At 42.3% G+C, this 12,381-nt stretch overlaps 1 protein-coding gene across 1 annotated transcript in view; it reads right to left on the bottom strand.

The window, feature by feature from the left end:
• Positions 1 to 727: 727 nt before the first annotated feature.
• LOC105703003 (acetylcholinesterase) overlaps positions 728 to 12,381 on the bottom strand; it is a 71,875-nt gene continuing 60,221 nt past the window's right edge. The window contains exons 5-6 of the mRNA XM_012431044.1: positions 11,969 to 12,126; positions 728 to 9,185 (exon numbers count right to left, since the gene is read on the bottom strand). Coding sequence (XP_012286467.1) covers positions 9,061 to 9,185; positions 11,969 to 12,126 — 283 coding nt within the window. The 3' untranslated portion in view covers positions 728 to 9,060. The remainder of the gene's footprint in view (positions 9,186 to 11,968; positions 12,127 to 12,381) is intronic.

The raw sequence follows: 12,381 nt of genomic DNA, 5'->3' as shown, positions 1-12,381 counted from the left end.
GCTTCGGTGAAAACCACGCGAAATCCTGAAAAATTCAGTTTAACCGCGTTGGGATTTCCTATCACGGTTAATTAGTTACAACTTTGGCGATTTCCTTTAGAATTGGCTTGTAAACGCGATAAACGTCTTCAGGGCAGTAGATCGGCATTTTGTTTAATTTTCATGATTACGTTTCGTTATTAGGATTTCATTACTAGCCCGTGAAATCCAAGATGGCGGCGGGGGAACGGATTAAGCGGCTTCGCACGATACTCGGATTTATTTCTCGTAATTAAGGGTAAGTTTGATTAATTCGATTCAGGGAAGCTTATTCCAAGATACTCGAGGAAGCTTTTTAAAAAGCTTCGTCACACGTGGGGAGGTCGGGTTGCAGGAAAAATGCATTTGCATTTGCATTTACGACTCGAGGGATTTCCTTTCCTCTGCAAGGATTTCCTCCGCTTAAACTCTCGAATGGAGTATTCCCAGAATGTAGATAGGAAATATCTTCTTGCAAATAACTCGCGACATTTCCATATATCCGTTTTCATACCTCGGAAGGATTCCTCGCCTGTGATAAGAATGGAACATATAGATTAGGTTTTCACCGACGCGCAGTGGCCAGAGTTAACATTTACGTTTGTTTTAATAGAAATAATTAATCCAAGGGAGATTCCATAAATTCAGTCGTTTGATATTTATCTAATTGCGGTTATGGCCATACCGCAAAGTGTCTGATAGAATCTCGTAGTAATCATCGTATAATTTATTTCATGATAACTACAGTCATATCTCTTAGCTAGCCCCAGATAATAATTACATATAACGGTAACATTTATAGTATTCTTCCATATAACCTAACAACATTTAACGTAATACACTTTTGTCTCGTCTTTCGGTTAAAAGCGAAAGCAAACCTCGAGTGAGATATTCCATTGTGTAGCACACCGATGACGTACTCGCTATTTCGCTAATTAGCAAGAGTTACTAAAGGTCGGATCTGAGGCGAAATGCGACTGGCTTGCTCTTTTTTCTTTTTCTTATTCCTTTTCTTCCTTTAAATCCATTAGTTTTACGTAATTCCTGCCCTAAGTTAGAGTTTCTGGTTACCCTTACCTTATAAATACAGGCACCTAGAGTCCCGTACACGCGAGTACCTTTCTGGACCGACAAAGTACTTGTTATTAATAATATTCCCAAGATTAATCCACCGTTGAATGTAATTTTATGTATCACTTCGATGTAGAAATAATTTCCGTCTGGCCAAAATAATTATAGTAGAGGCGTTTAATGAACACTTAATATTTTTTTTTTTTTAAGCAAAGAGAGTACTTAGAGGGTCCTCAAATGTACGAGCGTGTCGAAAATACACGTCTGTCCTTATAGGGTAATACCGCTCTTCTTAAAAAGTACCATATCGTGATTTCGTCGAGGTGCACCAAGTGCGACTTCTTGTATATCATATTTACAATAAATAATGGTACGATACACGTTTAAGCATACTCCATACACACTGATTGATTGTAACGTTTAATTCGTATTCGTCGGGTAGAAAATCGATCATGGGGAAGGTAATGAGTGGAAAGGTGGTAGCGTAAACGTACATATCTACATTACTATAAGACGCTTCGGTACTAATTGAAAGTATGTAGCAAAGACACGCTTCTCGCTCCGCTTCAAAATTGTCCGATCGTTTTATTCGTCTTACGAAGAATTATGATTTTTTTTTTAACCTTCGCCCTGCACCGTATGTCTTCAAATTAAATGCGGATAATGTCTTTTTAGATTAAGGGGGTGTGAAAGTGCATCCGGCGTTTATGACCTATTGGACGCCACTTCCACGTCGCCTTAATGTCTGGCGGAGGAAATAATTAATAAAAAGAATGCGTAAATCCAGTGGATCGATATTTTGTTGCATCGGAATGAAGCATCGCATGAGGTACAAAAATATTTTTCTCTTACTTCAAGCAGCGATGCGGAGCAATATTGACTTAATACCATTGTTTATGCATTGCATATGTATGTACAGTTACCGCGGCAAAGGAGCAATGTTAATTGCACTGTTAATGTTCAGTGTAAATATTAAATTAAAATGCAGTCACGTCTGATGTATTTTGCAAACGTAGAAATTCAATTTACGCTTTCGATATTTCCGTCAATTGACAATTATCTCTTCTCGGCTTGTTTTCCAAACATTGGACGAATGACAACGATTGGACAATTAATATTTAGAGACGAGAAGAATCATGCGCGATTGTTCAGCTTTTATTTTTGTTTATTGCTCACTCTCTCTCGAGGCAATTTTGGCGAAACGAGGTACTTGTCGATACGAGGCAAAAAAGTATTCCAATCTTGTATAACTCATCGGTACTCACTTTAACGATTATGACCGAACAATAAGTGGAATATCTTTTTACGTCATACTCGGACGACTCGAGAGACAATCCGTGATTGTTTATCACCGCGAGAAACAATCCGGGATTTTTTTATCACCGCGAGAGAGGCGCAAGATTCTACCAATGTGAAAATCTCCATTGTTTCAATACGAGGATCGACTTAATAATTGACTAAGTATATTGTTACGTGGCATACGCGACGCGAAGTGGTCCCGACCGTGAATTACTCGTGCAAATGATTCGACGCGAAATTGAAAAATTAAATAATTTCAATAATTAATCGATCGTGGGCCGATGGCTTCGAGATATTTCGATTGTTCACATCTTTTTCCGAAAGAAATGTATGCACCCTGTGATTGTTGCAAAACTGCCCGTCGAATTATTTCCTGTACTTTCAATTAATTTACGCATCAGATCAGGCGTTAATGAAAACTAATCGGAAGATATTGAAGAAATATGAAATTGTCAAAATGGATAATTTCAGAAGCTTCATCTGACACGAACGACCCACTACCTGGATTTAGTGAGAAAATCGGAATAATGGAAAAAGCATAGAAAGGAAAATGATATCGAGAAAGCGTTTTCCACCTTTGCATCCCACGGGATTCTACGATAAGCTCTGTGGTGATCGATCGACTAATCGATTCTTGCAACCTCTGGTCGAAAAGTAGCTTCGGATACTAATTTGCAGTCGAAAATTCGCAATTGCACTCTATATACAGTGCGGTACATACACGAAGTGCGCTCCTACATGGCGTTTCACGTCTCGTCATTTTGAAAGCGCACATTGTTAACACGTACGCAATTGTTTATTTACTCGACTCCCGGTAACCTAACGTAGGCATGTATATTGACTTGACAACGAATTTCATTTTTGCAATGTTAATATCACGAAGAACGGCACAAGCCAAAGCACAGATCGCTGGGATATTTATTTATTTATAAGGTGTGCCTATGTGCGTGCGAGTGTCTGCGAATATATATATTATGTATATATATATGTACAGTTTATTACAGACTCTAGGTAATCTTAAGGTACATCGCTATATTCTACATTGACTTTGAAGAGAAGGAGTCGTGAGGAACACTAGAGCCACGCCGACAACAATTCGTTACCCATCTCCATAAACAATGTAAAATTATTAAAAAAATTACTAAAAAAACCAACAAGGGATGGCGGGAATTAATCGAGGAGTGTCAGAATCGATTTGACCGTTTCGTCCTCGTTAAATCCTCGCAGCTCCAAAGGGTGGCTTTGACTTTAAAGTTAAAACGTATTCTTTTCGCGGGAGTTTTTGCCAAGAGCTTCGAGAGCTCCTCGCGTTTTCAAAGGAAATCCAATAAAGCTCGTCTAATAGACGGGAAAGAGAATTTTCGATGAATTTTTCGAGGGAATATCCCGGGATTTGTGGAGCCGCAAGACGTCTCCTGGGAAAGCAAGATGGCGGCGTCTCGATACCAGAGACTGCGCAAACTTTTCACGCTTATTCCCGTCGATTATTACTTTCCAAGGTATATACGAGACTTCGAGAAACACTTTTAAACCAGGAGGTGATAATCAAGAGTAATCCTCGATAAATCGAGAGCGTAGGTAAAGAGAAGAGTGAAACCTTGCGGAGGAATATTGATCTCTCGGCAAACCAAGATGGCGTCGCTTGCCAATCCACGACTGTTATACTAATTTTTAACACTCGCTCGGTATCTGGAGGACTTCGGAGAGTAATTTGACCCGCGAGGTGAGAATCGAGAGCCACCGTCGATATATCGAGCCAGAGGGAAAATGAAAGAGCCAAACTTGCGGAGGAGTATTAATGATGGCGGCGCGATATTCCTCGTTCGAGGGATCGATCCGTTCGGCGGACCTTTAAGCGAGCGATTTGGAGGGCTCCAAAGGAATTTAGCAAACGGCGAGATGAAAAGCTCGCGCGAGGTGTCATGCCCTATACAGGCTTCGATATATATCGGATTTATCGAGTCGGAGGTCTGGAGGGACGCCATTGGGCCCGCCGAATTGAAAGAGCAGGTTTTGCTCGCGATCGTATAATTCAATCAACGGCGATATCCTCGCGAGAATCGTAAAAGCTTTTCCGTCGTAAACGCGGAGGCTCTCGCATTTTCCCACCACTTGTGTAACGGGTGTAGCAATCGATCGGGAAAGTGCACTTTAATGCAACGCCACGGCAAATCCGAACCCTCGCGAGGGGATTACACCTTGATTCCTGTAGCGAGACCATTTTACTCATTGACGATTCTTCGGGGAAATTTGGACGAGTTAAAGAATCCGATATCTGAAATTGCCCCCGATTTAAATCCGTTTAATCTCCTCTTTGGGGTATTTTTAATTTTATTCTTGGTAATTAATTAGGCCTCCAGAATTCATCTCGATTCCTGTAGCGAGACCATTTTAGCGCAAGAGGTAGAATTAATTGCATCTTTCCGTATGTAATAACCCATTCAGCCATATTACCGCTCGTTGAGAAATCAATGAGCAGAAAATTCGATTACTCTGGTACTGCAATTTCAAAAACAATCGGGGATTGTATATCACCACGTTAATGGTTGGTTTTGGCGATGGGTTATCGTCGACTGCAATCGGTCTCATGAATTCAAATTTTGCAAATTACTTGCAACCAGTGAGTCATTTCAAGCAGTCTCGGTACATTTCCAAAATTCCCGCTCTTAGAGGTTATCGTTTGACTCGTTCGGTAATTTGCATGAAACAACCGGTTAAACTGAGAAATACGATCCTAAATTCGACTCTTTGACCTCCCCTCGACAGGATTATCAGATTACCAATAATCCGCTCTATTTCATTGGAAATACATGCGTCAACAATCGCTGCAAAAAAGGCCCTCATAAAATTTCCCATTACTCCAATATTTCTACAAAAAGAGATTAGAACCAAGAAAACCTCTCAAGATATATCGTTAAGTTGAGGTTTAACAATAAAACCCAAGAAATCCAATATGGCGGAGTGGGTAACGATCGCAGCGGCGCAGCGCGAAAAACTCGGGTTGCATTAACGAACGTGTGCCCGTATAGAAAAATAACGCCTCGAATTTGGATCGTGAAAATCTATCGAACGGATAGTCGCTCGCAATTGTTTCATCCTCTCTGTAAACGGGAGTCGAATACGATCGGGGATTAACGAAGGACTGGTCAGGATGATGCGATGACTAACGTAGTAGGTCGCGCCCGACGAGCGAACATGGCCGCCAGTTTTTCGTACCGCCGAGGCACTAATTACCATTAATTCTACGCATTGCCCGTTAATCATACATGAGATTTACGGCCTATGCCAATGATATGTGAGAACATGCTTCCTAGGACTAACGAAAAGCTTGTCGCGCGCGTGTGCATAATTACTCTAGAAAGCTTACGAGCAACGCCCACCAATTTATGTATAATATGTATACACGTATTTATTTATATATATATCCCCTCCCTTCTGGTTTTCGGAATTCCCCAAGTCGTCGCGCGCGATCTCCCCGGGAATATAAAGAATAAACATTTAATTGTTGTCAGGACAATCACGGAGGAAATGATTAAAAATTACCCAGGAAGTGGGAGTCCCTCTTTGTCCTGGCAGAGACACGCGATCGACCCGAAAGTGGACTACGAAGCTCCCCATGCGGATCGAAACTTATATTTTATTGATGGAGCCATGAAAATTCAAACAAGGCGCACCTTCGAAACGTTCGGAAATGCTCGCAGAGTGGAAGAACGGAATTGTTGAGTTTCTCGCGTACTTTTGCAATGGCGCTCGAAATCGGTCCTAGTTTCGAGTCGCGTCCTTTTTCCGTTCTCACGGCTCGGAAAGGAGAAGAAAAATCGCCCCGAGTTGTTCGATCGATTTTTTTTCGAAAGCAATTTGGAGAAAAGTTTCGTTCGACTTAACAGATGAGACTCTCTCCCATCGTCTTAATGTTTTTTTTTTTTTAATTAATGACGCCGCGACGCCTTCGGGAATTCCGAGCTCTAAGCGGGAGGGGATCGCAATTATTTAGAGCCTAGAATAATTTCGTAGAAAATAATTTTCCCTTTGTGTCGTTAATCAAAATACCGAAGTCTCCTTCCTATGTGTCTCAGACATCGCGCAAATAGTTAATAACATTTGCCCGGCGCTAATGTGGCAACGATGTCGCACTACGTTTACAATACTACCGTTAGTACATTAATGTATATATATATTCACTCGCATGATATATTTATAATTATCTGTATCTTTATATTTATATTTATGTATATATGTATAGAGGTGATATGTACCAAATGGAAGATTCACGTTACGGCGCGATTTGTGATTTCGCGTGCCGGAGAACGGGGTTTGCTTCGTTTATCTTTTTCATTTCTTTCCCTCAACACTCGTTGAACCTTTAGCAACAATCTCTTGAAAATTCTCGACCTCCCCTTCGTCACGAGCGCCGTGTTATTATTTTTTTTTCTTTTTTTTCTTCGACGCCCAATGTGCGGTTAACAATTAGGATTAAGCGATCCCTTCCTAGTTTCACTTCGGAAGGAAGCTGCGTTATAAACAAACGTCGATTGGTCGTTATTTAAATCTTTTTCGACGTATAGAAAGGAAGGGCGCCATCTTGCCGACCAAAGAAAGATTGATTCACCTTTCGGATTGTTTGCGTTTTCATTTAATAATTCAGATATGCGCATACTATTACCGGACTGTCATAACAGTATCCTAGCCAGTGAAGAAATTAATTCTCGGGCGTAATGAAGTTTTTAAGTACCTAGGGTGAATTAGTCGATCTTAAGTCAATATCGAAACGTCCTAGCTCTCCACGCAGCGAACAAAAACGCGCCTCGATATAATTTCTTTAAACCCGCGACGTAGCGCCATAAAAATGAGCCTTTACACCCTTAACTCGCTAGGAGGCCTACATAATATTTTTTTAATACCTTATATACCGCGGAGTAAATTACACTGGGTGCTTTGCGACAGGTAAGTCGGCCAAATATATGGAAAATTAGTTAATGGGAGTTCCGAACTTCCGCACGTCTTTCCATACATGTCCAACTTGCTTGCGATTTACTCCCCATAGACCATGTCCACGTGACATCGTACACCATAATCGCATAGATACATATGTATATACATCTCTTAATCGAGTCACATCTCTTAAAACACTATTTTGGAATTTTTTAACGAATCACTCCTGCACCTCGACCTCCTTCGAGGCTCGTATGGGGATTGAAAGCAGCTTTTCGCAATTTCGGACTTTCAGTACCGAGAAAATATTTATTCTGCACGAAGGAACTGAAATGACTTTTTTTTTATTTTTTTCGTTATTTTTATTCACGCGATAACCTGCAGAATTAAAATCAAATTTTATTCAAAATGCCGGCTTAGTATTTAATAATGGCCGAAGGCCCAATTCTATACGTGGGTATGTGATGGAGATGCAAAGTCAGTAATTAAATTCGAGAGTTGTGGTGCCAGGAGATGGTTATTCAATTTTAGTTTATGGAAGTTAAGAGCTTTTGCTACTTTCAATGCCCATCGAGGTCTACCCAAGCTCTATCGTTAAACAGCAGCGAGGAAATACGTTCGTTTCCCTATTCTTAGGGCTATGTCTCTCGGCAGCTTAAAATCTCGTTTCTATGCACGTTAGAAAGCAAGATCGATAGATCCTAACGTGAGCTTCGTCGTAAATCCTAAGGGTCTAGATCATTCCTTCGTAATTAGCTGTGGTAATGAACACCACCGATTCGGAGATGCTAATTTTGACGGAGACTAGAATCAGGAAAGGATTTCCCATTTTAACATTCACTCGACGAAACATCCTTTCGATAATTACCCTGTTAAAAATATTTACCAATAATTCATTTCTTTTTAATTATGTTTAACGTGGATATCCAATACGTGTACTCATGATCGATATTCTAACTGCAAGGCCATGTCTAGTAATGGGATCTCGTCCAACTTCAGACAATTAGTGTCGACGTGGGAACGAAAAAAAAAAAAGGCGGTAGACAAGTACTTTCTACCAGCCCGTTTATATCGGTGAGTGCAATGCATTACGCCACCTGGCTTTTCTGCCAAGGAAAATAATTACAGTTGTGTGTGTCAGAAAAACGAGCTGGCGACAGAATGCATCAGTCACTGTAACGTATGCGGTAGTAAAGAGTACTCTCCGGTGGAAGGTTTACCAAAAGGATGAACGTCATTCATGGCAGAAGAGTCATTCCGTCGCCCAGTCAGCTGAGCTGTGAATTTTCAATTTGCCCTCGAATTTTCCAAAACGAAGCCGGATTTAAAAATCCCTCTTCATACCCTGCCCCGGAATTTTTTTGACCACCGTCCTGCTCAATCTCCAGTTTCTAGTCTCCCTAAAATCCGCATAAATACCTAGACATAAGCTCACCATCACCATATGGATGGACCACATCCATTTCCCCATCAGTCGACGCAAGTCCTAGAATTTCGCGCCGGACAGGATTAGAAAGCAAGAACGAATTATCCTAATTCCTGGTAGACCATCGAATCGTCGCAATTTCTAGGCTTTCGGTCTTCCCCAGCTATCCAGGAATCGATCGCCTGACTGAGAAATTCAATTCTGGGCCCTGGAGCTCTCTATACGCGAGAAAAGGTGCTAGGCCATGTTCCCTCTCTCTCTTTTTGTCAAATTCCTGGCACGCAAGCCGACAGATCTGTTCGAATCCTGAAGGCCTACAAAATTCCTGGAACGACCAGCAGCGAGACCAGCACGATAGAGGTTATGTACCCCCGTGGACTCTTCGCTCCCGAAGAAACGCTCGACGCCACTACCCCACTGCATGCCTCCGGTGATGGGTCTGGAAATTAAGGATGCAACACTTTTTAGGTCATACTATTCTTAAATATGAATCCTCTAACACCAGCGTATCGAAAATGGAGCGCAAACGCGACCAGAGTATCCGGGAATTTAACAGACCGTCCGGCGTTGGAGCTTCGATCGCCCAAAAGGATTCCGAGCGAATCATGCGGAATATTCCGCGGCGCCTCCGCTAAACTAATATCAATTAACGGGCGACATGGCGTGCAAACAAAAATATCGAATTATCCAACAGAGCGAGGCTCGGGGCCCGCGCATAATGTTCCGAGATATCGAACGCTCATAACGCCCGGGATATGTACAATGGAAATCCGATTATCGGCACGTCACCTGCCCTAGACGTCGATTGTGCAACAACCTTTCATGCGTTTCACAGGACTCGGCAAGTGGGTCGGATTAACGAGGAACAAGAAAATAAGTGTCCGAGTTTGGATTTGCAGAAGCGACCGCCATTCCTACGAACCTAACCTCGAAGAATAATTTCCTGCTCGCGGCGCGCACATAGCGCAACCACCTCCAGGGTGTTAATTTCCATTTACAATTTGAAGCGATATACATCTCCGTTTGATAACCCTAAATCTAAGTCATATGCTCCTAAACAACGGGGTTCGAACTTAATTAAGAGCCTCCGCACCGACACAGCGAATCCCGAAAGGCCCTCGCCATATACGGAATTTCCCTTTAAGCCGGGGAACAATGATCTACGACTCTGGCGAATGCGTTGATGTAATGCAACCGTGCATCAGGATGCAACATCACCGTCGATGATGCGGATTAATGAGAGATCTGCTCCGCCATACAACCACCCTGCGTTATGCATCGATATCGCCCACGTGCATAGATAGAATTTCACTGTGAATCTAATTTTTTTTTTAATTAATGCTCACGGTTTATTAAACAATATTTAACGGCACTTCTTCCCGGTTTCACGGTGGAGATGAAACGTCTAATAAAAAAACATCCCGATCCTTGTCGATGGGTCTGCAAAATACATCATGAAAAAATCTCTCGCCCACGTTGCCGTGGAACCACGAACTCTTTTATAATTAGAATGGAAATTAATGTGCATGGTTCATTAAGGAATACTTAATATCAATTTCCCCGTGGGTTTACGGTGGAAACTGAGTATCCAGTTAAAAAAATATCACGAGGCAGAGAGGAACGACTATGGGAGATGTGCAACGATGGAGATGGGCGATGATCGCACCCCCGAGTGGCGGTAAAAAATTGTTAAGAAATTAACCGCGATCGGTTTAATAGCGAATTAAATAATCAATAAGACGGTCTTCGAGGGGTGGATGCGACGAGACGGAGTTACTTCGTTCGTGGACGTTATTAATTATTAACGCGATTAGTCATGCGCATACCTGTGTTATTACCGCACAGGGTGGTTGTAGGTACACCTGGGTGGTCATCGAAGAAAAGAGACGAAGAGGAGGGAAAATGGAGGTAGAGGGAAGTGTACCCTGTCCAGGGTACACACTAGTTGTGGACATGGTCCATTGTTAACACGATCAATCGCGCACAAGTTTGACCACACACGTGGCCGATCGTTTGCACACACGAATGCGTGTTCGGAAAATCCAACCTACTATCAACTGTGCACGAACATTCGATTCCCTCCACGTACGTTTGTGCGCAACGATAACGTTAACTCGACAAACGCGCGAATCAGTTTACACGGCTTGGGAGATAAAAGAATTAGAATGCAAATGACAAAGGTGGGAGTTTACCTGAATGACCTGCGATTTAAAAAAAAAAAAAGAATGTGGGTCCGATTTTCTAAGGATTTCTTTTTAATGAGGACTTTCGAGTCATTTTGACCCGAGTAAAAATATTAATACACATTTCTTCACTTTTGAGTTGATATGCGCATAAAATCCCATTCGAAGACTGAGACTCGAAAAGCGGAGTTTTCTCGGTGAATGCAAAGTGGACGGAGTTTTATTTATTTTTTTCGGTCTTCCGGAGACGCGGCGATTTTTCTCCGTAAAAAATGAAGCCGTGAGAGAAAAGGGTGCAGGAAGTAAGACGAGGGCGAGGGCCTTCATTTATGAGGAGTCTAATGCTCCAGAAACGTCTGGATGTGAAAGAAGAATTTACTACACGCCCGTGAGGGACGAATGCAATGAATCCCGCGATTCCCGGACAAACGACTTCCTTTCTCAAGATTTCGCGAGAATTCCCCCCCACGATAAGAAACACCAATGCATTAATTAACCCCCATTAAACGTTGAAATTTATGCGCGACGTAAATTCAATCGAATGAACATTTTTTTAATGACCAACCAGAGTGGCGTCTGAAAAAGTCTGATTCCCGTTCAGATGTGCAGCATCGTTCGCAACTTTACCACGTGGGTATGAAGGTCCTAAAGATAGTCCTGACACTTATGGAATTTAATTTTTCTAAAAAATGAATCTCAGGGGCATTGAAACCACCCGAGGGACCTCCACATCTATGTTACAAAGTTTGAGACGATTCGGTGCACCCAATTTGCGGAAAAGTTGCAGAAACGATTGACCCCTCGTGGCGCTTTCATATCCCCTTAACGCTTCGTATCCCCAGAGTGCAGGGCATTTTATTTTACACTTTCCCACGAGCTTCGGAAAGGAAGTCTCGAGGAGGTGGGAGGAACACATGGGAAATGGGGTAAGGAGGGTCGTTCAGGGGAGTTTCTACTTCCGACCTCGGAGAATCGCATTACACGAGGTCGTAGGATCGTGGCATACGTACATGCCGTACTTATAGGATAGTTCACTCACCTGGCACACCTTTCAGCCGAGGCAGGAACTCGTTCCAGAACACGCAGGCCGTTGTTCGGGGTCCTTTGCCGAGGCCACTTTTTTCGGCATCGAAAATGTAATACTGCGGCTCGTCTCTCGTGTATGGCGGCCATTCTTCCTCGTTAACGGTCGGCTTTCTGGAAAAAGTAATTCAGGGGGAACGACGCCATAAGTGGGACTGTGACGGTAATTGCAATTAACGCGCGCTTTAACGATACGTAGAAATTCCGGCCATTCCGAGATAGGATTGAATTTGCTGAAATTTCATATTGGAATTGAAATGGTCGTTAAGTGTTTGTACACGTGTTTGGCATCAAATTATGATAGGCTTATTCTGCAGGGAATGTGGAAAAATTGGCGAGGGATTTTCTTTTTCTTTTTCTATTTTTTTT

The sequence above is a fragment of the Orussus abietinus genome, unplaced genomic scaffold (genome assembly GCF_000612105.2).
Source record: "Orussus abietinus isolate OABI.00-Male unplaced genomic scaffold, Oabi_2.0 scaffold50, whole genome shotgun sequence".
Lineage (NCBI taxonomy): Eukaryota > Metazoa > Arthropoda > Insecta > Hymenoptera > Orussidae > Orussus > Orussus abietinus.
The sequence above is the reverse complement of the archived record's forward strand: the minus strand, read 5'-3'. Positions and strand labels throughout refer to the sequence as shown.